Source organism: Berghia stephanieae, chromosome 5 (assembly GCF_034508935.2).
Source record: "Berghia stephanieae isolate SIO BIC M18660-M18661 chromosome 5, UCSD_Bste_1.3, whole genome shotgun sequence".
Taxonomy (NCBI): Eukaryota; Metazoa; Mollusca; class Gastropoda; order Nudibranchia; family Aeolidiidae; genus Berghia; species Berghia stephanieae.
The window spans coordinates 28881821-28907331 of record NC_088364.1 but is presented as its reverse complement, the minus strand read 5'-3'; the positions used below and the strand labels follow the sequence as shown (position 1 = coordinate 28907331).

The window sequence follows — 25511 nt, the reverse complement described above, 5'->3', positions numbered from 1 at the left end:
TTTATATTCTTCACAATCGTAAGCATTTCCATTGTGAAGTCTTCCATGTATCATTAATAACAAATATTGAACATAACAGGATGAGGATGAAGACATGAAAGTATGCTCCACCTTGAACTTTGAAAGTTAAAAATTTGGGAGCAAGTCTTTTGTAAGATAAAAATCTGGAAAGATGTGCATGAAAATGGCATTGTCTGAAATGATCTCAACACAACTATTTTCTCCTGGTCAAATGGAGTATGGAAAGTAAATGTGTGAATAAAGAATTGTACTCCTACAAGAAGCGCTCATCATCCATTACATTAATCTGACACAGACAAATTAAGACTTACTTTTCCATTTGGTCTATTTCTTTCACAGCTGCACAAGCACCATCAATTTCTGATAGACTTTGGAAAAAACCCTCACCATTGTAGATACTTATGATTTTTTCCTGTCAAAAATTAAAATAAAATTGAAATAACTGTTAATCATTCTTATCATGTAATGCTTAGGTGAAAACAGTATTAGAGTAATAATAATAATAATGCTGAAAACTTATATTGTGCTTAACTCTAAGACACCAGACTCTAAGCGAGTAGAAGTGAGATAATGGTATGATGGTCTTTGGATCCGATTGTTATGGATCAAATCTCATTGGGAGGGGAAAAAAAGACGTTTTTTATTGGTTAATAGTACGATATGATGAATGTTGGGTATCAACTGCCGGTTATTATTAAAAAGATGTCGCTAACCAGGGGATTTACTCAAATGTATGTCACTATTTTGGGGTTTTTATTACTAATAATATATAGCAAAAAAATCGGGACCGGAGGTCAATTCGCTATCCAGGGGTTGTCGTTATTCAGGGGTGTCGTTATCCAGGGGTTGCACTGTATGTAGTTTTGACCTCAGACCATGATCATCTAAGACTATCATTGCAGCAAACTATACCACTTTCACCATCGGCCAAAGTGCAGTTTATTAGAATTGTTTTTCTTCATGAATATCTTTATTTGGAGGGAGGGGTGATTTTATTTTCCTTTAGTTTTGTTTCTTTCATCTATTTTTAAATTTTCACATGTGTTAATTCTTTTTGTTTTGATTTCTTTTTTAAAAAGGAGATGATGTAAAGTGCAACAAAATGAGCAAGGGTGAGATGGCTTGCTCAAGGCCGCACAGAGCGACAGTTAGTCGAACTCAGTACCTAACGAATCAAAGACTGCTGAGTCATTCTGCCCCATTGTGTAGTGTATTGCAAAGGTGAGAACAGACTCACAAACTAAAAGGACAATTGAAAAGTAGGAGTGTCAAATGGCGATCACATCAAATGCCCATCAATTACTTACCTTTACCTTAATTGAAATCAATAGCCTTTGTATGTCCAATGACATCAATATCAAGTGGAGGAGGTTGGATTTGTGTCTTTGGAATAACTACACACACACACACACAGTGAAGTGCCATGTTGATTTAGGAGGTGGGCAGGGGCAGTTGCTAGCTGTTTATTTAAGGCGGCATGGATCGAAAACATTCTCTCACCGTACTCAGGTGTAAAATGAGTACCTGACCAGAAACAGTGTTGTCTGTGTTAGAGGAAAATGTTATCTCACCCAACAGGCATATTGTCTCGTCTTCATGTTATTATTGGCTTAGGAGCCCTTTTTAAGTGTCTTGAGCTCATTCAGTGGATATTGCGCAGTCTCAATGTTCTAGTGGGGGGTTTGTTTTTTTTAGAATGTGTGTATATTGTGTGTTAAAAAAATAAAAGGAGGGGGGGGGGGGGGGGTTGTGGTGGCATGTGTGGTTTCAATTTTAAAGATTTAAAGAGATGTACTCACATAACTGCCATTTACGATGGGGATATATTATGTAAAAGAGGTCAATTTGTCGATTTTCCGCTGGAGAAAAAAATGTATATCACCCGATCATTGTAGTCTATGGATCCTTTCATAGTTGTTTTGGTATGGATTGCAAAACACGTCTGTGCTTTGAGATTTGTGAATATCATTTTTTTTTAAAAGAACAACATGACAACAGCAATTAGACTGCCATATAAAATTTCTTCCTGTGATAACAGTCATTAATAGAACGAATAGAAAATCCAACCTCAATGCACTACTTATCTACTCCAAAGACAATAACATAACTACAAGTTGAAATGCTGCGCATTGGGTTAATGGTCTGGGATTCTTATTTATAGCATCATGGGGCTCTACTCGGTGAATGATTTGTGTAATGTCGTATTGATGATTAAAGTCCATTTGAGCAAAACGAATAGCAATAAGATCTAATATATTTATTGTGATTTTCTTCATCCGTATGGTTTGATTACAACAAACCTGTTCTTTCAATGATAAAAACTGATATGGTTTTGATTTCTCCCAAGTCAGGCCTCAATGTGTGCAAAACTAAATTTGCCGGCCTGACCTAGTTATTTTAGCAGTAAAGAGTTTCAGTTGTTTGTGGTGGGAAGTGGATAACCGTGGTTTTAAAACAGACGAAAACAGTCTTTTATATCAAATACTTGGGCGGCCTGTTGACTTTTTGGCTTATGGTAGCCCCCATACCCCACCCTCAGCTCACTGTCGCACATCATCTCACCTCGCGTGGGGCAACAAGAAAAATAGAGCCGTCTGTGATGACGCACAACCTTCCTACAGTAGGTACAGGTACCTATCATGGCTAGTAAGGCAGGAGAGATGCGTGAGTGTTAACAAAAAGCAGCATATTCAAAAACTGAGATGAAAAGCAGTATCTGCTAAATTTGAAAAATATAGGGCGACACAAAAACTTCGCTCAATAGACCAACTGTCAGTGGAGGTGAGGCTTCTGCCTAGGCAGGATGGACAAATAAGTTGCCTACCTGACCTTAATTGAATAAGACAAGAGTTTTGAACTAGAGTGGGTGGACAGATGGTATATTACAATCGCTTGTTCCCAAAATAAGTGTTCAGATCCAGAGACAAGAATTTCTAGATTACTGTATTCTAAGAATAAAGAAGAAAAGTCCATCCCCAGGCGACCTGTCCAGATGATGGAGACATCCAGATTGTACAGTTCCAGATTAGAGAGTACAGTATATTATTTCCTTTTAATGGAACAGCATTGTTAGTACATAGGATGGACATGCAACCTAGTGGACTGAGACCTCCGCGAGTCCAAGACCGCACCTCTACACATTACTATTATATGGTCTTCTGGTATGACATTCCCCTTCGGATCAGAAAGTCCTAGACTGTACTCAGGTGTAAAAGTAGGCTACCTGGCCATTATAAAAGTGTTGTCTTTTTAAAAATTGTAATATTGCCTAGGGCTAGGGTCATGTCCATTGCAACAATGTCAAACTAGGCCTATAAGTGGGTTAGGATGTCAGACCTGCATATATTTATACGTCGACTAGATAATTCATTATTACCATCATCATAATTAAGATTAGATAGCTCACTAAATGGTTAATGAAAGTATATATATGTGTTTTGATTATTCCAAGACATGTCCAACTATATACATAAAATGACTGACTGGGAGTAGAATATTGATAGCCCGACAAACACAGAAAAGGTTATTTCCTGAATTTCCCTTTTGAGAAGTAACTTACAGGCAAATCTTCTCTTAATTTTCCATACTGGTCTCTCGCGTAGAAACCTTTTCGTTTTTCCAATGGAATATACGGATCCTCTGGAAACCGATCTCTGTATATTTCAAGAAGTCTACTTTCGAAATCACAAAGAACCATGTCCATATCGATAAGAACCCTCAAGTTTCGTTCAAATTCATAAGCACCATGCTTTTGATAAGTCATTTTATCATATATGACAATTCACACCAAAAAAAAAAATGAGTTGAAATGTTGATCAAAGAATAGGGGCTGTGGTGATATAGGGAAAGAGAAAGAAGTGAGGATTTAACGTCACTATGAACAAAGATAATCTAGTAATTAGTCTCATTGCTATGAATAACAGGCGAAAATTTGGAGTTATTTGTCCTTTGTTTACAACTTTACAAGATGGCAGCCCCCAAGAAATTTTTAATTCCATCCTTGTCTGAGATGGAAACTGATGTTATTGAGCTCGAAAAAGTGAGTTGATCTGATTTTAATTTCAGACATGTATCATCATATATTATATATGTATGGTCTAATTAAGACAAATGATGGTTGCTTTTGTAAATGTGTAGAATGGTTATGAATGGCCACCTCTAACTCTAATCCCATTAGCAATACTTAGCCTTAGCTTCTATACCAGGACAAATCATTCGTTTGGACAGAAAATAAATAAAAAACTTACCGCTTACCGTCAAAAGCAGTTTAGATTTGAAGATGCATTTGTTTTCTATCAAAAAACATTCGTTTCTGGACAATCCTTGATGAATTTCAAAAGTTGTGTTGAAATTATATCCTAATTGTTTTCATGATTAATTCCTCGCGAAATCGTGTGGGTATCGTTTCTGTTATCAAGGTACCGCCTAGCCAGGCAGGGTTGCCAGATCATACCTGGATACCTAGATACCTCTGTATAGAGCTTTTAGACTTGGTGTAGTCTCCTTCGCTCCTCCTCATCTATTAATGATTGGACCAATTTTTATAATTGAACTTGTTTCCTAGGGTGTTGCTTATCTCCAACTCTGCTTTGAATTTATTCAAATTTTTTGCTGATACTGTGGTTTCTTGTAGTTTATTCCAGTTATTTACAATTCTAGATGAAAAAAAGTTCCTTCTTTCATTTGTTTTAAAACGTTCTTTTTTCAGTTTCTTGCTGTTTCCTCGTGTCTGAATGTTCTTGTTTGGTTTAAGGAATCCTGCCTCTACCCTGTCTATTCCCTTTACTATTTTATATGTTTGGATCATATCTCCCCTTCTTCTCCTGTAATCTAAGGTCGGGAGATTTAATTCTTTCAATCTCTCACAGTATGTTTTGTCTTTCAGGTGTGTGATAAGTTTTGTTGCTCTCCTTTGCACTCTTTCCAAACAGTCTTTGTCTCCCTCAAACTTCGGATACCATATGCAGTTAGCATATTCCAGCTTTGATCTAACCATAGTCTTGTAGATGGTAGTCATGTGTTTTGTTTTCAGATTCTTGAAATTTCTTTTCACTATTCCGAGTGTTTTACTAGCCTTAGATTGAACATCTTTAATTTGCTTCTTGAAGTTTAGCTTCCTATCAATAAATACTCCTAGGTCTTTTTCCCCATTGGATTTCTGCAGGGGTTTTTCTTTCATTATATAGTTTGCTTCTCTGTTGTTTTTTCCTAGGTGAAGAACTGCACATTTATCTACATTGAACTCCATCTGCCATATTTCGGACCATTCTTCAAGCTTTTTCAAATCTTGTTGTAAGGTGTTTCTTTCTTCTTCTGTATTAGCTACTCCATAGAGCTTAGTATCATCGGCAAAGATTTTACATTTAGATGATAGATTGTCTGGCAAGTCATTGATATAAATCAGGAAGAGAACTGGTCCCAGTACACTTCCTTGTGGAACTCCACTTGTTACCAGTCTCTCTGTTGATGCTGTTCCATTCACTATCACTTTTTGTCTTCTATCTTTGAGGAAATCTCGGACCCATTTGACTGTCTGATCATTAATTTGATACTGTTCCAATTTCCTGATTAGGCGCCAGTGTGGAACTTTGTCAAATGCCTTTCTGAAGTCGAGGTATATGACATCTAAATTGTTGCCTAATTCCAGGTCTCTCGTCCAGTCATCCATTGTTTCAAGTAGGTTTGTTACTGTAGACCTTCCCGCCATGAAACCATGTTGATCTTTGCTGAATAGTTTGTTCTTGGTCATATGATCAACCATTTCTTCTCTAATCAGCTGTTCCATGAGCTTGCAGACGACAGATGTCAGGCTCACTGGTCTGTAGTTTTCTGGATTTTTTCTGTCTCCCTTCTTGAATATGGCTGTGATGTTAGCTTCTTTCCATTCCCTTGGTAGTCTTCCTTCTTTCATCGACTGGTTAAATATCTTGGTTAGGGGTTCTACTAGCTGCTCTGCTAAGTTTTTTAGGATGTAAGGATGAAGTTTGTCAGGTCCAGGTGATTTACTCTCCTTTAGGTTTTGTAGTCTCTTCATTACTCTCTCTTCAGTAATCGGCCATTGTGTAGTATCTATATTACTTGTTTTAGCAATATCTGGCAAGTTTTTCTGGTTCTCCACTGTAAAGACACTTGCAAAGAAGAGATTTAGCACCTCTGCCTTGTCTTCATCTTCAGATGCCCAAGTGCCATCTTCTTTTTTTATGTCACAGGTTCCCTGTCTTGTCTTCATTTTACTGTTTACATAACTCCAGAATACTTTAGGATTTTCTTTCGTTTCCTCTGCTATCTTGTTCTCATACTTTTGATGCGCTTGTCGGACTATTTTAGTAGTTGCGTTTCTCACTCTTTTGTATTTGTCCCAATCCTCTTCCTTTTTGCTTCTAGAGTATCTTCTATTTACTGCCTTCTTCTTCCGTAATGCCCCTCTCACTTCCTGCGTCATCCAAGGTTGATTTCTTCTCCCAACCCGGTTCCCTCTGCTTTTCGGGATGTTTTTCTCGAAGCATTGGTTAAGTACTCTGGTAAATCTACTCCAGTTGTTTCCTACGGTGTCCTCGATTAGTATTTCCTCCCATTTTATATGCCCCAGTTCCTCTTTCATACTCTCTAGATCAGCCTTCCTATATCTGAGTGTCAGTTTTTCATCTACAGTCTCTGATGTCGCCCTCAGTTTTAGGAATATGGTCGCATGGTCGCTTTTTCCCAGTGGGTGGCTCAGTCTTAAGTCGATTATGTCATTTTCTTCCTCCATCAATATCAAGTCCAATACGTTGGGCTTTTGGTTTTTTCTCTGTCTCGTGGGTTCTTTTATTATCTGTTGTAGGTAGCAATCTTCAATGGTTTCTATGAAACTTTCCTCCAGGCTTCCCTCTTTTGGTTCGTCCATCCCTTTCCACTCCAGTTCCGGCATGTTGAAGTCTCCCATAATAATTATCTCTGAATGCTTTTTTTGTGATGCTCTCCTTATCATCTCCAACATTCTCTCATTATTTTCTCCTGTGCTATTTGGGCTCCGATAAATCACTCCTACTAGTATCTGACTTTGTCCAGTTACTCCAATCGAGCACCAAGCGCTCTCCCTAAAGTCGTGATCTGTGAGTTCCTCTATGGGGTTAACCTTGAGGTTCTCTCTCACCAATAAGTATACTCCTCTGCCGGAAGTTTCAAAATCTCTGCTAGCTAATATAGTGTATCCCTCAATACCTAACTCTGCTATGGTTGGGTGTGTTGTTGCATTCTTTGGCTTAGCTTCTGTTATTGCTATTACATCTGGATCTTCTTCTTCTGCCATAGCCTTTAGCTCCTCTCTCTTATTCATCACACTGTCTGCGTTCGTGTACATGAACTTCAGGGTATTTTTCATATTCACGTGCTGCCCCTCCTTATCATTTACTGGTACTTCTCTTTTTTGAATTTTCTTGTTGTCTTCGAGTCCTTGCTCAGAAACATTTTGGGCAATTGGACTGACACGTTTCCAATATAGTCATTCCTCATCCCAATCCCAGTCATTTCCTCCAACATCGCTGTCTCTCTTTCTTATTTGTTCACTAAACTTCTCCCTGAAAATGACCCTTTTCTTATATATGACTACATCTTCCCCTGCTTCTCGTCTTCTCTTCAGCTCCTCTCTTAACTCCTTGGCCTGCTCTCTTTGCATAATTGTTTGGTCTGCTCCAATATACACCTTTTGTAAGCATTCCCGTTTATGGTCTTTCAACTGTTTGCTGTTCCTAAGAGCAGTGTTACGCTGATCCGTTGACATCAGACTTATTTTCATGGGTCTTGGTCTATCTTCTCTTCTGCCCAATCTGATCACTTGCTCTATAGGGTTGAGGCTGTCTTTGTTTCCATGAACCTGCAACTCTTTGAGTACCATTTGGGCTTTTCTTATATCTTCCTTGTTGTCGCCATCTTTAGCTTCTGGTATGCCATACATAATTACATTTTTCACCCTCTTAGCCCTTTCATTTCTCTCCTCTTCTAGTTCCAGGTTCTTTTTCACCATTGCCTGCTTCTTCTCCTCAGTTTCATTGATTTTCCTCATTTCATTTATATCTTGTCTTACTCTATCTGACTTTTCTTCTGTACTTCTCTTGAGTCTCTCCTTTTTTGAGTAAGAGACCAAACTAGCTATAGCAAGAGGCCAGATTCCTCGGCAGGAGCCCAAATACCACCAAACCCACCTTAGCCTCGCGAAAACTCTTTAGATTTATTAAACAATTTAGATAGGATAAGGAAAATTCGTATATATAGAAGCATTAGCAAATGCAATCTGTGGCGTTAGCACGTGTTGCATTTAGATATTTAGATTGCCAAATAAAATAAGTTTTACCGGTACCAGAGTAAAACGATATAACGGGGAAGGTCAGAGGAAGCCAAAAAGTTGGTTACAGGAGGCCAAGTGGCCAAACCAAATTTTGGGAGGCCAAATGGCTTGGGAAAAGGCCAAATTTCTCAAATTTGGCCACCAGGAGGCCAAACTAGCAACCCTGGCCCCAGGTTTTTAAAAAAGTTTATTGGGAAAAAGATACGGAACAAAGTGTCCATAGATAGGTATGCAATTTGGTGCATTAGTGCAGTAAAAAGGCCTTTTTTTCTTTTATTCAATAAACTTGACTGCTGGTGGACCCTAGGCCTCTCTACAAGTCCAAGAAATAATACTCACTTTTTCTCTGCTCCAACGAAAATATCTACCCCCTACCGGTCTAATTATTTGTAGCAGACGACAAATTTCTCAAAACGATCACGTGACACTGTAAAAACAACACAGGAAGTCCATGAAAGCTTATTTACGGCATTTCCTTTGAACCGTGTAAACAACAAAAATTTCGTTTTCATTCGACTCAACGGGTCAGATTGGCCGGTATTTTTTAACGAACTAAAGTTCTGAAAAATCAAAATGTTTCTTAGAAAGCTGAAAGATGCTAGTTTTTGAAACAGAGGTAGGTTTTTTTTTTTTTAAATCTTTATATTTTACGTGAATGCATGCTCAAGGCGAGTTGGACGTGCAGCGGAGATTGGTAGGCCAAAGGCCCACCTCTATAGTATTAGTAATAATACTCTAATTCTAATAGTGGCCAATAGAGTGCCTGGGCTGCCTCTATCTATTCTCACCCCCGGGATGAACATAGAAAAGCGATCGAGCTCTCACCCCCGGGATGAGAATAGAGGTAGTTGCCCCTTCTCGCTATTCTCACCCCTGTTAGCCAACAGGTAGGGAGGGTAGCCTCTAGCCGCCGTCCCTTCTCGCTATTCTCATCCCTGTGTAGGGTCAGCTTAACACACCCCCCCCCCTTCCTCACTACTCTCACCTGATCATCATCATCTCTCTCGTGACTACTTTTAATGGTACTGGACACTCTCTCTCTCTCTCTCTCTCTCTCTCTCTCTCTCTCTCTCTCTCTCTCTCTCTCTCTCTCTCTCTCTCTCTCTCTCTCTCTCTCTCTCTCTCTCTCTCTCTCTCTCTCGAAACGGATTCGCCCAATTTCTAAGAATTGGACTTTTCCTTTTATGGGCATATTATTATTTTGTGTTGACTTAGCTGTCTCAATTTCTCACTATGTTAGGTACTTTAACTTGTTTATATTTTCTCGCTCTCTCCCTCCCCCTACCCCAAACTCTATTTCTCTACATGTTTTATATTGTTTGTATTTCCTTTCTCTCGTCCACTCAATATTTCATATCTCTCTCGCCCTCTCCCCATCCCCCCTCTCTTTATCCCTGTCTTTCTCTATTTTAATTTGCTCGTGTTTTCTTCTTCTCTTTCTCCTCCACTTTCTATTTCGTCTCTCCCCCCCCCCCCCCCCTTCTCTTTCTTTCTCTCCCCTGTCTCAATTTATATCTCTCTTTCTTACCACTCTGTCATTAATTTTTCCAATATCAACAACCATATCTTTAAAATATTGATGCTATGCCTGTAGTTTTAAAAAAAACTCATAACATCTACCAGTCAGATATAATATATCACATGGGTGCAAGAATGCCGGCTACAGCCGGCCTGCCGGCCGATTGGATTACTGAAAAAAACGTCGCCGGCTTTTTGCGATTTGGATTTGATTGATTTTTTTTTTTTAATTGTGCAACTTGTGACAAGAAACTTAACAAATTACTGCATTACAACCTTTGGATTAAACATACAACAGTTGTGGACTACTATTATGAAGACTAGATGAATCTTGCAGGCTTTTTCAGATTATATGTCTGGTCATAAGTCGATTTGCAGGCTTTTTGAGGTCCAGTTGCTTGCACGCATGTTATCAAGTTATCAGGGCACGAAACCTTGTGTAATGTTAAATGTTGATTAACACAATTCGGTGAGACCATATTATAAAAATGACAGCTAAAAACAATAACAAAGAGCTGGGTGACGTCAATTTTGTTCCTTCTATACAAGAAATTTATCAAGATAACGCATATTTGACCATAGAAATAGACTTAGAATTGAAAAATCTACAAGATTGCCAAGTTTCATATGAGATAAAGTTTATTCTTCTTCTTCTTCTTCTTCTTCTTCTTCTTCTTCTTCTTATTATTATTATTATTATTATTATTATTATTATTATTATTATTATTATTATTATTATTATTATCATCGTTGTCATCACCATTATTATTAGTAGTAGTAGTAGTACCCTGGCTGTTGGTTAGGTAATAGTAATACGGGATGAGAATAGCGAGAAGGGGTGGCGGCTAGGCTAGGCTACCTACCCTCCCTACCTGTTGGTTAACAGGGGTGAGAATAGCGAGAAGTGGCGAGGACCTCTATTCTCATCCCGAGGATGAGAAATTGATCGATTTTTTATTCTCATCCCGGGGGTGAGAATAGTCACTTTGATTTGCCTGGTCCCGGTGGAATTTGATCAACTTATTTTTAGTTTTAGCGTAAACACAAGTCGCACAAGGAAAAATAACAGTTGCAGCTTCAAAATTATACCAGCAACAACAAACCAGTACAAACACTTATTTCTAGTTCAAACAATTAAAGACTGAAATCAGCTTGATGACAGTGAGGTCACATGTTAAACTCTGGATGCCTTCAACTCACCTGTACTTGTACTTTGTACGCAAAGACTACGGCCACTTGTGCCCACCACCTCTTGCTTGTGATACTCCACTAGGTAGGAGGTATACACAGCACTTCACAGAGACAGGCAGTCTACAAGTACTATACCAATTGAATTGCACAGACTTGGGTCCAGAATCTGTCTAACAGCAGTGACCCTTCATTAATGGGGTCTGATACTGAGAGTTAATTCTTTTCAGAAAATTTGGGATAATTGTATTCAAATCTTCAAAATGGATATAAGACACAGACTTCAACAGGTACAAAAAAAAAACCTTGTCCCCATTAGATGGATAAATTATGTTAAAACTATTCTGTTCCCAGGAATGGTCATCCCAATTTTGCAAACTTTCTTGAGCTATATAAATAAAGAGCAATATCCACTTGACATGCTCAAAGTACTTTATAAAGAGTCCCGAGCCAACAGCAAAACTTAACATGCAGGGTGAGACATGACGAATATTAGGCAATGTTACATTTTTTCCCGACAGAGGCAATGCTATTGATGGCAGGTACTCTTTTTATACATGAGTACAGTGAGCAAATATGAGTAAAGAGGCTTTTCCGAGGACTCAACTATGTGTTGCTCAGAGCGAGACTCATACCCGGTCCGAAGGCGAGTGTAATATCACAAGACCACATAGCTGATTCTGATTTTAAAATTTCCCAGTTAAAAAGGTCTCACTGTAGTTATTGTAAATTTTCTCTCTGTGGATTTGTGAGAGGGGATCATTCTCACAGTGAAAATCATTTGAAGTAGATGTGGGGCAAAGACATTTGGTGGCGTGATGACAAGTAAAGCACTGCCAAATATAAAGATGGCAAAAATCTAAAGTTACCATGGTTGTGAAACATGATTTTAAAAAGTAATGTTTCAAGTATCTTTCATTACCAGTGTCAAATGTCAAACAACTTGTTGACATAATATTTAATTTCATTTATCCAATTAATTTCAGGATAAGGGATCTTTGTTTAAAAGACACAAGAGTTCAAAAGATGTAACCACTGATGTCGAATCATCAACAATTATTGGAGAAACAAAGAGAATAAATGAAGGATCTATTTTAGATGTTGGAACTTCTAAAAATAGTGATAAGATCAGCAGATGTGAGGGTGCCATTCAGTCGACATCTGCTTCTGGTGGTGTTGCAACCTCTTCGTCAAGTTTAGGAAATGAGAAAGCACCAATTCAATCAAACGATGAATCTCTTGGAACTTCTAGAAGGTATTTATAGACTCTAATATTATCAGATAATTGTATTTTTTGTTATTAACTTCTGTATTGGATTGTAAAAATAAAGGGCAATAAAAAAAGGGACCAAACGTTGACAATTTGGGTTATGGGTTTTAATACAAAATTGTTTCAAAATTGAATGTAGACATACCTCAAATATATTTAGCAGCAGTGTATTAACATTTCTTAGGTTTATTGATAAATATCCTTGATTTATGAATATGTCTTTTGAATCATGTCAGAGAATAAATATGATGTAATGAAGAAACATATTCACATTTCGTGTTCAGATTTACAAATATTCTCAATGTTTTTCTTGTTGATTCAGTACTGTTGTTGTCGATGTTAAAAATGATTATCAGATTTCTATAAGAGTAAGAGCTATTTTGTTTCTCAGACAGTAACCCATATATGATTGCTTTTGATAAATTTATACACTGAATATAGTTGGTTTTACCTTTTGAGTATAAAACATAATGATTTTTCTATCTGTTTTTTTTTTTTTGTTTTTTTTTTTGGTTTTTTTTTTTTGTTAATTTTTTAAAATCTTCTTTTCACAGTTCCGCACCAGTGAAACCTGGATCATCTAATTCTTTAATTGTAAATCCAAGACAGGTATTTTACCTCTGAATTTTTTGCAATGAATTTGAAAATAAGATTGATTTGTCATTAACTTAAAGTAATCATTAAAGGAAATCATGTGAGCTTTCATACACATTGTGCAATATCCCCTTAGTGTGCTCAAAGCTCCCAAATCAGCATTAACATTGAACATGTAATGGATGTAACGCCTTTAGTGAGAAGTTTCTTCTGTACTAAAAATACAATAAGACATCGCTATACCACCAATCTTGCTCATTTTTTATTAAATAACAAGCATGTAATATATCATATTAATGATGTATATCTTTCATAAACCCCAACTTGCTATTTTGTCAAATGTACCAAGATCCCAAACATAACAATAAAACTAATTCTTCAATATATTGAAGCAGATGAAATGCATCTTTTTATAGATTGACAGGACGATGAGAAATCAAACCTACAACTGCACGTAGAATAATAGTCTCACCTTTACTTACAGTTGAGAATACAAGCTTAGGCCCAAGTCAGTGGTGATGCAGGTAGCAAAGAGTCCTCGAGCAGGAAGCAGGGGGAGTTGCCTCGTGGAATTGCTCATGCATGGAGATGCTTGATGTAATACATAGGGAATGTAGCAAATCATGGCATGTGTAAACAATTGAAGACAGAATAGCTACTTTGTTTATTCATGATGGTCCTTTGAACCCCTAAACATTGGATAGCTCTAGCAAATCAATGAAGTCACATTGCTTGTGCAATACCACGATGGGACAACCTGGTGTAAGCATGTCCTCATTTTGTGACAAGAATATAATTATCGTAAAGTAACAAAGAATTTATCCACCTTGTGGGAATTCTCAAGTGAGGTGGGACATACTTAGTCTCTGTACTGAAAAAGAAATAAATAGAAAAAATTATTATAAGACTAATATCGTACAAGTGATTTCCAGCAACCTGCATCTCCACTGTTGTGTGCCTTAGTAAGACAAAATATTTCTATATATTAGCAGTTTTTAAATCAAGGGAATTCATTATTCCAAAAATGAGCCACATAATACATATGCTTTTGATATTTTCATCAATTCATTCCAACCGTGTATGTGCTCAACTTATCATTCATTTTTTCTATGCAATCATGCGGAAAGCTAAAGCATAACGTTAAGACTCACCTTTGGATCAAAGGATCACAGGTTCAAATCCAGATATATTTATTTGATTTAAAAAAAAAAAGGTATATGACATTTTCAAAGTCTTTGTCTAATATTCTAGGTGAATTTTACAATGTGTCTTTGAGGTAATTCAAGATATGTTGAAAAGGGTGTTAAACTATTATTTTTAACTCTATCTGAGAGGCTAGTGTTTCATGCTAGTTGCACTTACTTAGCGAATTTTGTCATCAATGCAACCCCTGGTTTTATTGGCCTATAATAATGATATGTTTTGCTGGCCTTTGAAGTGTTGGTAGATTGTGCTCCATTTTTCTAATCCATTTTAAAGTGTATCTTTAATATAATTTTGGAGTAATATTTTTTTGTAGTTATTGCTAGCGATTATTAATTTGTTCATTCATTTTTAATTATTATTTTTTTAATGTACAGAGAGGCAATCCAATCTTGAAATCTGTAAGAAATGTTCCATGGGAATATGGAAATATTGTACCCGACTATGTAATGGGACCTTCAAACTGTGCTCTCTTTCTCAGGTAATCAAAATCTACTAGTAAACTTGATGTTAAAGAATTTATAATTTATATTTTAATGATTGATTAATCATACTTTAACTGGTACTCATGATACTTAACGTTGAAGGTTAATTGGACAATTTTAATGCCCAATCTGTGGAACATGTGAATGGAAGCTTGAATGCATAATAGATGAATAGTATGAATTTTTCAGGTGTCCCCATTCTCTACATTATAGATGAATGATAAATGTAACATCGAATCTGATGAGCCGTAAACCCAAATTCTTCATTATTAAATGGATCCTAATTATTACTTGTTACTGTTTGGATAAGAAGCTAGTCTATTGCAAATTATTTTCCGATTATTTTCTGTCTAATCTAACTTATCCATCTCATTGATATAATATTTTTTTCAAATTCTCAGGATGTTAGTACTAATTAATACCCGCCATTTCTTGTGACACATTTAATTGTTTTTTTTTGTATTTTTTGTTATTTTTAGCGTTTAATTCTAGTGTTATCGTTGTAAACTTCATTCATAAATTATTCTGAACATTATAAATAATGTTACTGATTGTTCCTGCCATATTGCAAAGTATTCAGACAAGGACAACAGTGATAAATTGATAATTGTTATAGTCCTGTCTAGACCACTGGTAAATTTATGAAAATAATACCATGCAAAGAAAGCAGCATGTTTTTGGGTTGTTTTTTTTTTATTATTCGTTTTTGTTTTTTGTTTTTTTTACTCTAACTTTTCTGGAATAGGCAACTATCAGATTATTTAACATCAAAGGTTAAAAAAATATATTTTTTACCTTTGAATTTCAGTTTACGCTACCACCAACTTCATCCCAATTATATACATGACAGACTAAAAAGTCTAGGCCGTAGTTATGAACTTCGTGTGATGCTTACGCAAGTTGATGTAGTAAGTTTTATTTCTTATTTGATGAATTTAAATTCTAGATAAGCTGAGCAATTTTATCTCTATTGGTATTTCAGATGAAAGAGGCAAGGTAAACTATACAACTTATAGAAACATTATCATATATTAATTTATAAATGAATAAATGAAAGTTATGTGAAAAGTGATATGAATCACAGAATTGGATATTGATATGTTTCAGTTTAAATGACCTCAGTTCTTCTAGAAAACCAGCTATAAAATGAATTATTAGATATTTGGTCATTTATTTCATAGTTGACAAATAAATCTTGGAAAGAATTACATTTGAGATTAACTTCAATATGACAATTTTAATTTTCCAGAAAGAGCCTCACCACTTACTTAAAGACCTTGCCAAGATTTGCCTTTTAGCAGATTGTACTCTTATTCTGGCATTCAGGTTTGTTAAGCTGGTTTGTATAAATGTGTTCAATATTTTTTTTCCCTTTTTTTCTTTTTTCAATGGTTGATATACCAAATCAATCACCTTTTCCAAATGTAGAAGATTGTCATATTTCTTAAGTTTAATCAGTAGTCTTATTGTGCATTAAATTTTTTTTTTTTTTAAAGATATGTTCTCTACCATAGTAATCATATGCTCGTTTTGATCTAGAGCACGAAGTCCCTTGACTACCTCAGTTTTAATGCCGTTTGTGGGAGGCAAGTTGACACTGCAACAATGTTTGTTGGGGTGTTGGAAAATAGAGTTAGTACCTCTCGTGTACAATGGCCTCAATTGCAATGGGAGATCAGCTTCAACAGGAAAATTTGTAATCCCCTTCTAGGGCCTATATAATTCATTTAAATCATGCATGGCTACATCAGCGTAATATTTCTTGGAACATAGAACAACTGGGGTGTGAGTAGCAAGTTAAGTAGTTAGTTGAGAACTACAAATTCAAGAAGAATTTCAAGAAAATAACAGTTCAATACCATAACATTGCACTGTACAATACGGTAATCGCATTGAAAATTTTGAGTGAAAGTAGGCCTCGATTTTTGCCCATCATTGAAGTTCTGTTTCAATTGTTTTAATCATTGCATTTCTTTATTTCTCTGTCAGTTTGTGAAGTCGGGTCTCAATTGTTTCACTCATCCTATGTCTTTGTTTTTCTGTCAGTGTGCGACCACATGCTAATTCATTGAAAAGTCTTCGAAAATGGCGAGTACGTTCATTGTTTTAAAAAATGATCAAAAGGCTCTAATAAAAGACATTGATATGACTGTTAACAACAATTGGAACTTCAGATGATGTGATGAGCAAGTTAAAGTGAAAGACATGATGGGGAAAATTGAAGATTCTATTGATAAAATTAATATTTCTGGTAAGGCTTTGTGCACGTTGTGTAATGTTGTCATCAACTATGGTGGTAGAGGTAAAGGTACTTTAGTAGAGCATATAAATACCAACTCAGTTTCCAATAGACTCGGTCTTCAGACGGCTAATTACACATTGGGAAGCTTTGTTGGAAAGAAAGAAAAATTATTTAACCTCATCAGAAAAAAACAAAAACAAAAAAAACTGACACTGACACTTCTGTCTCAAATTCTTCATCTTTACCCTCCACTTCAACACCAACACTGAATACAACGGTTCCATTAACAAATAGAGTGGCAAAGATGGAAGCCATGTTTATCGGAACTATGGCCGAAAATTCTATACCGTTGACATTGGCCTCTGATTTGGTGGACTTAGCTAAAACATGCAATTCAGAAACACAAGCTTTAGCACACAATCAACTTGGACCTGGTGCAGCAGCATATAAATTAAAGTATGGCCTAACCAAGGTTATATTTCACATAAAGGTATCATTTTAATTTTTATGAGTAGATATCTCTCCATTAGATAGCATGATATTAACATATGAGCAAGTAAACCATTTCCCTGAAGCCAATTGAAATGTTTGCAAATAGATATTGTTTGTTAAATTCAGTCAAAACTATCTAAAGTCTTCTATCGGGTGTTATGTCAGAATAGGCATGTTCTTAAAACATTTATGTTTTTGTAATAGGTATATTATAGATTTAGTCCTGACACATGATGGCGTCTCACAAGACATTCCATAGGCAGTTGACTCAGGGCACACATTTCCTCTTTTGTTCTTATCAAACACCAGTTGGTCGGAATGCTAATTTTGAAATTTAACAAACCAGTCAGAAATACTGACTTTGAAACTAAACAAAAGTTAGCATGCTGGTTTTGAAAGTAAATTCAAACGTACTGTTGTTTTTTTTTTTTTTATTACCACATTTTAATTTGTTGCCTACAACAAAAGTACAAAATGTGCCTATGATTGTAAGTACTCGGTACATTACCATTATTAAAGACTTTAATAGTTCCGTGTGCTTTTTTGCAGGTCTGATAACAAAAATATGGGCTTGCTTTTACATTATTATGATGGGAAGTATTATGTTGGTTTGAGGGTATTCCCAATCCAATAATGATATCGTGACAATTTGGGTAATCATTTGGATTAAGATCCATGGAATCAAGTTTTGTTTGCTTTCGTTCTTAAGGGAGAGGGTTCTTTGATTTGTTTTGTTTGTTTTATTTTTTCGGGTGATTTTGTTGGGGTTTTTTTGGTTAATGTTTTTGGGGTTTTTTTTCTCTTGCTTTTGTATCTGTAGTTGCCAAAACTAAAAGTTGTTTACTTGATCTTTTAATCAATTTTCCAGGGATAGTTACACCTTTTTTTTCATTGTGGATTGAATAAAAACGAAGCTGAGAAGTGCAGTATTCTGTTCTGGATGGAAACTTAATTGCTAGCTAGAATTTGTAAAGTATAAGAAATACAAAGTCAATTTAGTTGCATACATGTGAACTTACATGTGAAAAAAAAAAGTCAATGACTGAAATAAACTCGTGTATTATCTTTTTAATTTCTCCTCCACAGTGCAGAGGAGGCAGGTAGATATTTGGAAACTTATAAAGTGTTTGAGAACAAACCTGCAGAAGCCATTATGGAGAAAACAGAGGATAATTACATGGCAAAGGTATGCTTAAGTTGTTGCATTCTCATTTGGAATATGATTATTATTTAATTAGACATAGCCGCGTCGCAATACTCAGATATTTATTATAGTTATGATTCCCAACAACCACACCTTGTGGTTATGAAAAAATCCTTTGGTTAAATGCAGTCATGCAATTGATTCCGGTCGTACTGCTCTGCATCATGATTTGATGTCAATTTCCGTCTTTATTTATTCCAAACATATGCTATTTCTTTTCTTTTTTTTATTTATTTGAGATATCATTTGTCAAAGCTGTGCATAATTATTTTATTGTAAAAGTAAAAGTAAAAACAGTCAAAAAATATGTATTCGTGTTATAGATGTTTATGAATAAGGACCAAAGAAAATCTGAAAGAAAAACATTGTCATCAGAAATATACATAGAGGAATTTAACATCTTACTCTTACTGATTAACTTGACATTATTCGTAATTAGTGTCTGCGGTAATCATTACTTTGTAAAAGCTCCACGAATCTATTAATATTAAAAGTAATAAACAAAAGTGAATATTACAGCTTCAAAAAAGAACAAAATATCAAACACGGAACATTTCAGGCTCAACTACAAAAAACAATAAAATACAAATACATTGCTAAAAAAAAACAGTTCAACGACAGAGAAATATTCGGTAAGTGACAGAGGAATAGGTACCGAATATTTCACTGTCATCAATCCGGCTTTTTGATTATGTATTTATGTTTTTCTTTTATTATTTTGTTTGTTGAAGAAATGTTCCGTGTTTAGGATATATAGTTCTTTTTTGAAGCTGCTTTATTCATTTTTTATTACTTTTTACAGTTCACAGCATCACTATGAATCTATTACTACTACAGCGCTTCACGGGGCTTCACAGTATTTATTTTTATTACTATAGAAACAGGAATATGGTTGATACATTATAACTGCGATTTCATAAAAAGATAAAGACGAAAATATTCTTACATAATCAGTCAGTCACTCAAAATTCTTCTTTATGATTTTATTTTTTTGTTTTTTCATAATATGCCTCACATCTGTAGATTTTTTGACAAACGTATTCTAGTATTTATTCATTTTTTAAGCTCCATGTGTCCATAACAGTGCTTCATTGTACTTCACAGTAATGGTTTTTTTTAATTACGTCTTTCCATGCTATAAAAGAAATATAATCACACCCTCATATTCTCCTTTACGATTTTTAATTTTTAGCTTTTATTTTATTGAAATTTATAACAAGCTTTCAGATTTCATGACAAAAGTGCTCTTGACTTACTTGACTTGACTTAGATGCCTTTCGCGTCTCGACCGAAAGATCGGGTCGCCTTGGCTGTTTCCAGTATTTCCTGTGTGAGGTGTCTCCAATATTGCCGGTCCTCTGCTAGGGTTCTCAGATTTTCAAGGTCCCCTGCCGTAATGAGACTAATGCTTTGTCCAAGTGTTGTGAGGTTTTTGTTTAGGATCACAGGGAGTGTTGTGATCGGTCTTCCTCTGAAAAGGTTCCCGTGTTTTTGGAAGTATCCCGACATGGCTTGGTTAGCTGGTATGTTTTTGTCCCTGCGTAGTATGTGACCGAAAAGTTGCCATCGTTGTTGTAAAATGTCATGGGAGATTGGTCTTTCTTTTGTGATCTTATAGAGTGATTCATTTGAGATCTTTTTTGGGTATATGATGTCCAGTACCCTTCTAAGCTGTGTGCGATGGAAGGCATCCAGATGTTCTTCTTCGGATTTTGTCAACGCCCAAGTGCCGCAGTTATACAGAAGTACCGGTTTTACAAGAGCACGGTACAGTTTCAGCAGCACAAAGATACAACCAAGGATATACGGGGCCACAAAACAGACGCAGTTCGAAAGTAACATCGGGACCCCCCAAGGAGATAGTCTGAGCCCGATTCTGTTCACAATATACTTAGAACACGCTCTGAAAGAAGTTCGAAAAGTCATTCCAAAACCAACGACTCATATTGAGAATGCAATCCCTAGAGAAATCGCCTATGCAGATGATGTCGATTTTATTGGATCAACACCAGCAAATATAGACATCATACAAAATACCCTCATGAAATATAACCTCCAAGTCAATGCCAATAAAACCGAATTTACAACAATATCGAGGAACAAAGAGGAATGGAAAAGAACAAAGAAAGTCGGCTCACTAATTGGAGACACCGAGGATGTACAAAGAAGAAAACAGCTATCAAACGCCGCACTCAGTAAACTCACCAATGTATGGATTAGAGGTGACAAAATAAAGAGAAAAACCAAAAGTGCTCTAGTAATTATTAATTTTTAAAACACCAATTCTCCATTACAGTACGTCATGGTGCTTAACAGGCAATAAAGTTAATCCAACAATTTTCCAATTTCATAAAGACGAACAAATCTTCTTTTTAATTTAGTTCCTATTTTGTTATCTTTATTCCACTAGTTTGTAGATTGCTTGACAAGAGTGAAATCAGTGAACAAGACTGACTGTGCTACACTTCTCACAGCCTTTGGTGTAAGATTGGAAATTTTTTTCCCCTTATTTTTAATTCTTTGACTGCTAGACTCTAAATAGAATTTAAGAACGTTATTGCCGGGAACTTGTAGATTGTTGTATCTTCACTCCTTTGAACGAATGATCTATGTCATTTCTTTCCCAAAGATACACACTGTAAATCCTCAATTTGTCTAAATACAAGAAAAATTTAAATTCATAAGCAAATGCTAAATTCACACCATGAACTGGACTGTGATTGATTGCTGTCATATTTTGTAATTTTCTGAAGTGTAATTTCCCCTCTAAATACTCTAAAGCCAATATTTTTTCCCAATTTAAATTTCGAATTATTTCCCGAGAGTAAAGAGATATTGAGGTGAAAACCATGTGGAAAGGAACTGACACTTTATCATGCTTTGTTGTTGACATTTGTATATTAACTGGGCAATCTCCAACATCTATTATATACAATTATAGTCTCACTTTTACTTATTAAATTTACGATATAAAAAAAAAGAATACATCGTACCTCTATGCATTTGGAGTAGAAGAATGTTTATCCACAAATGGGGGTAGTAAACGACTTTTTGACATATTATGTCTCATATATTGTTCTTACAATAAGCTGTAATCTCAAAGCATTCTTTTTAATTATTTTTTTTTCTAGAGTCTTTCTAATATTATGGAAGCCAATGAAGATGAACTCTGTTTATGTCCTGGATTTGGACCTCAAAAGGTAAATATTGCCTGTGAAGTTTTGAAAATAACTTTCATTTCTTGAGAAAGGTGATTTTTGTTGGATATTTTTATTAATCATATTCTTGTATTGGGTGTTCAGAATCTTATTGCAGTAGGCGTTTTACACTTGGTTGAGTTCTGGTGCCAAGTTAAATCAAACTCAAACTGTGAAGGATTGGCAACTTTAATGGGTTTTACGGTTCGAAAAATAAAACTCAATGAAAATAAAAACTTTAAGTGGCTGAGTAAGTGTAAATTGAATCCAAATCTCCCCATATCAAAAGAGCATGCACTTTTCTTACTTTTAAAAGAAGAGGGGACACTGAATTTTTAATATCACTTTCATTTTCATATTAATCTCAATATAATATTTATGAAGATTTAACTCGGTTGTGAATGAGCTCCCAGCTGTTACCAGTAACGAATTTTTTGAGTGCTAGTACAAACAGGATGATCAAGTTAGGATTCTATGGCATGAAATGAGAATTAGGTGCCATAAGGGGAGAAGAAATAAAGCATTGCGAAGCTCATTGATCAAGATGAAAAAGTGGAAATATCATGTGTAGGATTGTTCTATCTTGTCTTAGAATAAGTCAGATGACTTTTCTGGTGAAAGGTACAAAGTTGATTATTAAGTCAATATTATTGTGATTTCACAAAACATTAATGAAGGGAATTTGTATAGCCATCACTATGAACTTTCTAAAGTCGACAATTATCAAAAGCATTTTCAATCCTTTCAAAGGCAAATTCTGCCTTTTTTTTTTTTTCTATTTCTATATTTTTCTGAAGGTGTGCATTTGTGAGTGTATCTCTGTGTTGTAGTACAGTAGAACATGAAAGTAACGTACTCGGAAATAGCGAGAACTCGGAAATAGCGAGTAAAATCTAAATCCCCGTTTTTTCCCCTTATTTGAGTAAATAAAATAAGCATGAAAGTAGCGAGTATGAAAAAGAGGTCAACTCGGAAATAACGAGCATTTCCTGCCCAGCCTAGGACTGCGAATGAAGTAAAGCAAAACAAGAGACAATGGCAATTTAAATATTTCTAGCCTCTTTTCTTGACTTATTTTTCGTTACGAGTAATATTACACAGTAGCCTAGTCTGTAGTAGTACATAATAGGCGAAACAAATTTGGGTGGGGGTTGGGTTTGTGTGCGTGTGTGTGTATTGGGGGTGGGGGTCAATTATTCACCTAATGTGGTGCCACGCGACGCGCGAGGTAAGCACATGTCAAAATGCCTCACTTCGCAGCATCGGTCAGCGAGTAGCATCGTTAACGAACGACACGATCAGCGAGAGAGGGGAGTGTGGAACCATTATTTCAATGGGTCAGTGATTGAGTGATGCGCTTGCTTACCTCATCAAACATGCCGAGTGCATACAAACACTCGCGCGCGCGCGCACGCACACACACACACACACACACACACACACACACACACACTTCTATGTTCTTGTTTTTTTTTCTAGTCATGATTTTACTTGAAAAATAAAAACAAAAAACAACAAAAAACCAAGCATTCTGCCACTTCTGTGAAGAAATTGAAATAGGGGCGACGGCTTTTACTCGAATTACACACTGAGGGGAATAACCAGCAATATTATAACCTTTCCTGGCAACTCGGGAATAGCGAGAACTCGGAAAAAGCGAGTAATCAGGAGTGAACCCGTCGAACTCGCTATTTCCGAGTTCTACTGTATCAAATTATTCATTGTTTTGGCATTTGGTGCAATTTGTTATTTCTTTGTATTGGTAAAAAAAAATTGTTTTCAAATCAATGTTTCAGGCCAAAAGATTGCGAAATATATTTCAAGAACCTTTTATACGAAGTCAATCAAAAGGTAAAAAAGTAAATGCTTATTATATGATCGGTATTAACCAATAGTCTTGTTTTGTGATTAAGATTGGAATTTCATTTCATTGTAAAATTATCTGTAGAATATTAATTTAATGAATATTTTGATTATATACATTCCTCCACCCCCAATCAAAAGCCAAGTTAAATTTGGCATTCTAATTATCTTTTAATATGGTTCAGTGCAACAGGAAAATCTCAAACAAGTTGGGACCTTGTCTATTTATTTGAGATTTCCATGTTTTCGAGATTCTGAGTTGAGTATGGCGCTGATATAACCTAAATGTGTTGCAAGCGCCGTAAAACCCAAAAAACAAAAAACAAAAAAAAAACAGAGTTGAGTATTTTACAGAGAATATGAAGAATGTGAGGGGGTAAACATGGGTGGTTTTGGTAAGGTCTCAGTCTCATTATAATGAGGCTTAGTGTTAACTGTATCTTCTTTCATTCATTAAAAAGTGGAACAATGTTCCCTTTTACATGTGCGATAATAAGAAAACAAGCCCTTTGTTGATTACACACTCTTTACATACGCAAAAGTTAAGGTGAATTAATAAAACAATTTTATTGGCGTTTTGAATACTAAAATCATGGATGTGCAATTGTTTTCTTTTTAATATATTATATTTGTCATAGAGTTCCTGTATCTAGAAAACAAGTTTTTAAACTGTTGAACTTAAATAAGATTAGCATTGTTTTAAGATGCAACCATATAGATATCTATGGGCTAATCACAAGCCTCGGACTTTAATCATGTTTTTTAGATATCTAATTTCCATGCTGGTCTGGTGTTTTCATGGTCCAAAGGTGTCACATTTTTAGATTATGGTGATTATCTTGGAAAAATATCACTTAAAATTCCTCCCCAAAGTTTCAAAATTAAAGTTTTTTCGAACCCAAAAAGATCAGCATGTTTTGTACCATTGTAACGATCATTATTGTTTTGAAGTGATTTTGTGGTCTTTACTTTACCAAGATATTCTACATTATAAATATTTTTTTATCTCATTTTCAGCCCCAGAAACCAAGGATTTAAGCACAGAGGAAACTTAATCATAACACGAAATTAAGAACTGAAATATGTTCACCAACATTGCGTTGAGGGGAAATGACCCACTTAACCCTTTAATCCAGCCAGTAAGTCAATACAGGGTTAAGGACTTTTCTTACGAGTGTCCGTCCTTGGTGCTTGTGGAGGCGATGTAGCAGAGATATAATGCATAAAATTTTACCAACTTTAAGTACCCGTAATTTATAAATACTAAAAGTAAAACCTAGGATTCAACTAAACCTGTTATAACGAATATTGACCTCCAATCCTATTGACTTTATTATAATAATCGAGGTGCACTGATTTATTATTTTTATATGTTATTTTCATTTTAGACATATAATACATATATGTTGGTTTTTGGATGTGATTAAATACTAAAGGGGGAAAAATCATGAGTCTTTTTTAGTGAATAATGATGTCGTCTATAATTACTTACTGAATAATGCCATGAAAGGAATATATGACACTTTGTACATGATAGTGCTGCAAGTCAGTCTTAGAGTTAGAGGAGTGTTCGTTTCATGGACATGTGACATGGATATGGAAAATCAGACGTGTAAACAGTAAATGAGATGCAATTCTTTCTAGTTTAAAGTAGAAATGGGATTCAGTCCAAGTGTCCTTGGATCATCTTTTGTTTCAGACGGTTCTGGTTTAATCATTTTTTTCAACATGATAAAAGGCTCGTAATTAAAATGTTAAACGAGAAGAACAAATTCATATTCAATTATGTTGGTGAGTATATATTACAATTGTACAGAAAATTTAAATGAATTGTATATAATTTTATTTATGATAATAATACAAATAATACGCACATTCAATGCAATAAAGGTTTTGTACAAGACAATG

General features: G+C 35.4%; 2 protein-coding genes across 2 annotated transcripts in view; one reads left to right on the top strand and one right to left on the bottom strand.

Moving 5' to 3' along the window:
• Positions 1-3917, bottom strand: part of LOC144972714 (5'(3')-deoxyribonucleotidase, cytosolic type-like) — a 7896-nt gene extending 3979 nt beyond the window's left edge. Inside the window, exons 1-2 of the mRNA XM_078914263.1 lie at positions 3581-3917; positions 333-433 (exon numbers count right to left, since the gene is read on the bottom strand). Coding sequence (XP_078770389.1) covers positions 333-433; positions 3581-3784 — 305 coding nt within the window. The 5' untranslated portion in view covers positions 3785-3917. The remainder of the gene's footprint in view (positions 1-332; positions 434-3580) is intronic.
• Positions 3902-25511, top strand: LOC144972713 (DNA excision repair protein ERCC-1-like). The gene is made up of 11 exons (XM_078914262.1): positions 3902-4060; positions 12040-12308; positions 12878-12932; positions 14498-14601; positions 15414-15513; positions 15855-15931; positions 18426-18525; positions 20954-21025; positions 21675-21743; positions 23537-23591; positions 24621-25511. Exons 1-11 carry the CDS (start codon positions 3989-3991, stop codon positions 24656-24658), a joined length of 1011 nt encoding a protein of 336 aa, XP_078770388.1. The 5' UTR covers positions 3902-3988; the 3' UTR covers positions 24659-25511.